The sequence below is a fragment of the Gossypium raimondii genome, chromosome 10 (genome assembly GCF_025698545.1).
Source record: "Gossypium raimondii isolate GPD5lz chromosome 10, ASM2569854v1, whole genome shotgun sequence".
In the NCBI taxonomy this organism is placed as follows: domain Eukaryota; kingdom Viridiplantae; phylum Streptophyta; class Magnoliopsida; order Malvales; family Malvaceae; genus Gossypium; species Gossypium raimondii.
The window spans coordinates 52409124-52411816 of record NC_068574.1 but is presented as its reverse complement, the minus strand read 5'-3'; the positions used below and the strand labels follow the sequence as shown (position 1 = coordinate 52411816).

Below are 2693 nucleotides of genomic sequence, written 5' to 3'. Positions count from 1 at the left end.
TGTATTTTGAGGAATCTAATCTCGTATTTTATGAATATAGAAATTCAAGTCCAACAAATACAAATGTTAAAATTCTTCTATTAAATTCACTGGTTTGACACCTTGAAATAAAAATCCACTTGGTAGTCATATAACATTAAAAATAATGTTGAAAATATTAATTATGATTTTTCCCCTTAAAAACACCCCTTCCAACTCATTATGATAAAATAGGATTTTTTGTTCAAATAATATTCTCATTTTATTTAGAATAAAAATGAAAGGGAAGGTTGAAAGCCGTCCTCAACTCATGAGCAACAATACAAAGACTTAATCAGAAAGGAAACATAAAAAATGGAACAAATAGAAAACGGAAACTTCAAGACACAATTAAAGCAAAGAATGGGGAAGAAGGCTATTTAAGGGCTGCAAATGTATTCCGTAGCTACTTCTCTTCCACATTTATTGAGTAAGAGGCTCAATGAAATAGGAAGGTGGATGGGAATGCCCAACACATTGGCTCTGACAGCAGTGCAAAGGCAAACTGCAGCTTCAAGATCGACCAATCCTTGAATCACGCTGCAACATGGTTCTGTAGGTACGTTTCCGACACTAACACCCACCAAATCCAACAGGCCAAGGCATACACCGAGATTTAGGGGATTGCATGTACCGGGATGACCATGAGTGATTCTGCCATTATGGTACACATCTCCTGGATGAATAAAAACGGGGTTTTCCACGTTGTGAGAGCTTACAAAAGCAAAGAAAAGAAGGTTAAGAGAAAGAACAAGAGCAGTTGATGCTTTAACATTAGAAGCCATTTCCCAGAAGAAAATGATTTGAAGTGATTGATGAAATGAGTTTTTTGTTGTGAGAAATTAAGCTGGAACTGCCGATGAAGGTGGCGAAGGGAGCAAAGGGTTTTTATAGCTGGAATGTATGAACTTTGAAGCTTTTTTAGAACTAGAAAATGGGAGGCACGAAGCCTGATTAGTTGGAGAATCTTGGATCTTGGAGTATCTGTTTGGCTGGCAAAATTCTCCCACGTCTATGATGGATGAATTCTTTATCACAAGGCATCTTTAATCGATTTAATTAGTAACATGAGTACAACGTTGTTAGTATATGTATATATATATTATATTTGCAGACATGCATGGCCTAATTAAGGTTTCTGTCATAAATATATATATATATATATATATATATATTAAAATCTTTGAGCTGCTCAACAGGACTAATGGTGTGGTAAACTATATAGGTAGCCACTCCATTACTAGTTAATTTCTTTTCTGGTTTTATGTGGGAAACTTTATTATGTAAGTGCACGTATTGATCAAGTAATACAGTGATAAGATGATGCCCTTCCTATGAGGGCCAAATTTAATTTTAAGCTGCTAAATATCAATTATCCAATTTTTTCCAATCTGGATCAAAAAAAGAAATTCTAATTACTACTGAAGTTAAGCTAAAGGAATTAAAGAGATTTTATTAAACTACATAAAAAAAAAATGAAAATTACTAAGTTTCTCAATCGATTTTGAAAGATCTTGGAACTCTAATTTACCTAATTATGTTAATCAATTATCTCTCATTCAATTGTTCATCTATACAATTATTAACCTATGATTCGTGGCATTAACTAGACCCTCCCAATATCTAGCTAAGTTAATCCCCTCCCCACCAGCTATATTCTTGTGCTAGGCAAGTCGAGCAACGCCACTACGGAAAAGCTTATTGGGTTGATTTATGATCGTATATTCCTATCCTAGCTGTAAATTAACTCATTCGTCAATAGCTACTATAGTTAATCCTAATCTATTTAGTCTAGACCTAAACCTTAATTTTTCTCTTCTACGACAAATCAAGACCACCAAATTAATACGACTTGGTGGCCGGACAAACAGAGTAAATAAGCATAAAGCTGAATAAATAATTAACAGAGATTGAAACAGTTGAAGAGAAAATATTTAATTAACTAAAAAATATGATTCATCATCATTCCAAGAAAATAGATTTTATTTCTTGTTGCGTTGAGAAAACATCACAAGAAGAAACTCAAAACAAACTTGCTTTGAAAAAAAAGTAAAAATAAAATAATCTAGAGATAAAATAATCGTCGAACTAAAGCCAAGCGCTCCATCTCTTTTCTTCTCGTCTTTGCAAGGTTGAAGCTCCCCTTAGTGTAAGAGAATTGTTCCTTCGCCTCCAAGTTCTTTTTTTTTCCACTCATTTTCCTCTCCTATTCCGCTTAATCACGTCACCCTCTATTTTTAGGGTATTAATCGCTTGGCTCCACCAGACGTAGAATTCGCAGTGGAGTGGGCTGCTTGCTATCTGGAATTCTTAATTGAAGATTGTGCTCCACCACACTGAATCAAGTTTGGTGGAGTAGATGATTTCTCTTCACTATATTTTACCCCGTGCTCCAAGGCCCCCGTTCTTCATCCGAAACTTACAATATAGAGAGGAAGATAGCACACGAATCCAAACTAACTCTAAAAATGATAAAACTCAAATAAAATATAATTAATCTGAAAAACTATAAAATGTACTAAAATTTAACCTAAATGCTCAACTTACCCCCTAAAATTCTATAAAAAAAACTATACTAAAATAACTCTAAATATGAGAGTTGTCATGGTCACCCAACAACGCAAAGTTACAAAATGATCACCCAACTATTCGAGATTTTCTTTTCTGGTCACCCA

The 2693-nt window shown here is 34.2% G+C and overlaps 1 protein-coding gene across 1 annotated transcript; it reads right to left on the bottom strand.

Annotated features, from left to right (window-relative positions):
• Positions 1-388: 388 nt before the first annotated feature.
• On the bottom strand, positions 389-915 carry LOC128033740 (putative lipid-binding protein AIR1). The gene has a single exon (XM_052621777.1). It carries the CDS (start codon positions 801-803, stop codon positions 399-401), a length of 405 nt encoding a protein of 134 aa, XP_052477737.1. The 5' UTR covers positions 804-915; the 3' UTR covers positions 389-398.
• Positions 916-2693: the final 1778 nt, after the last annotated feature.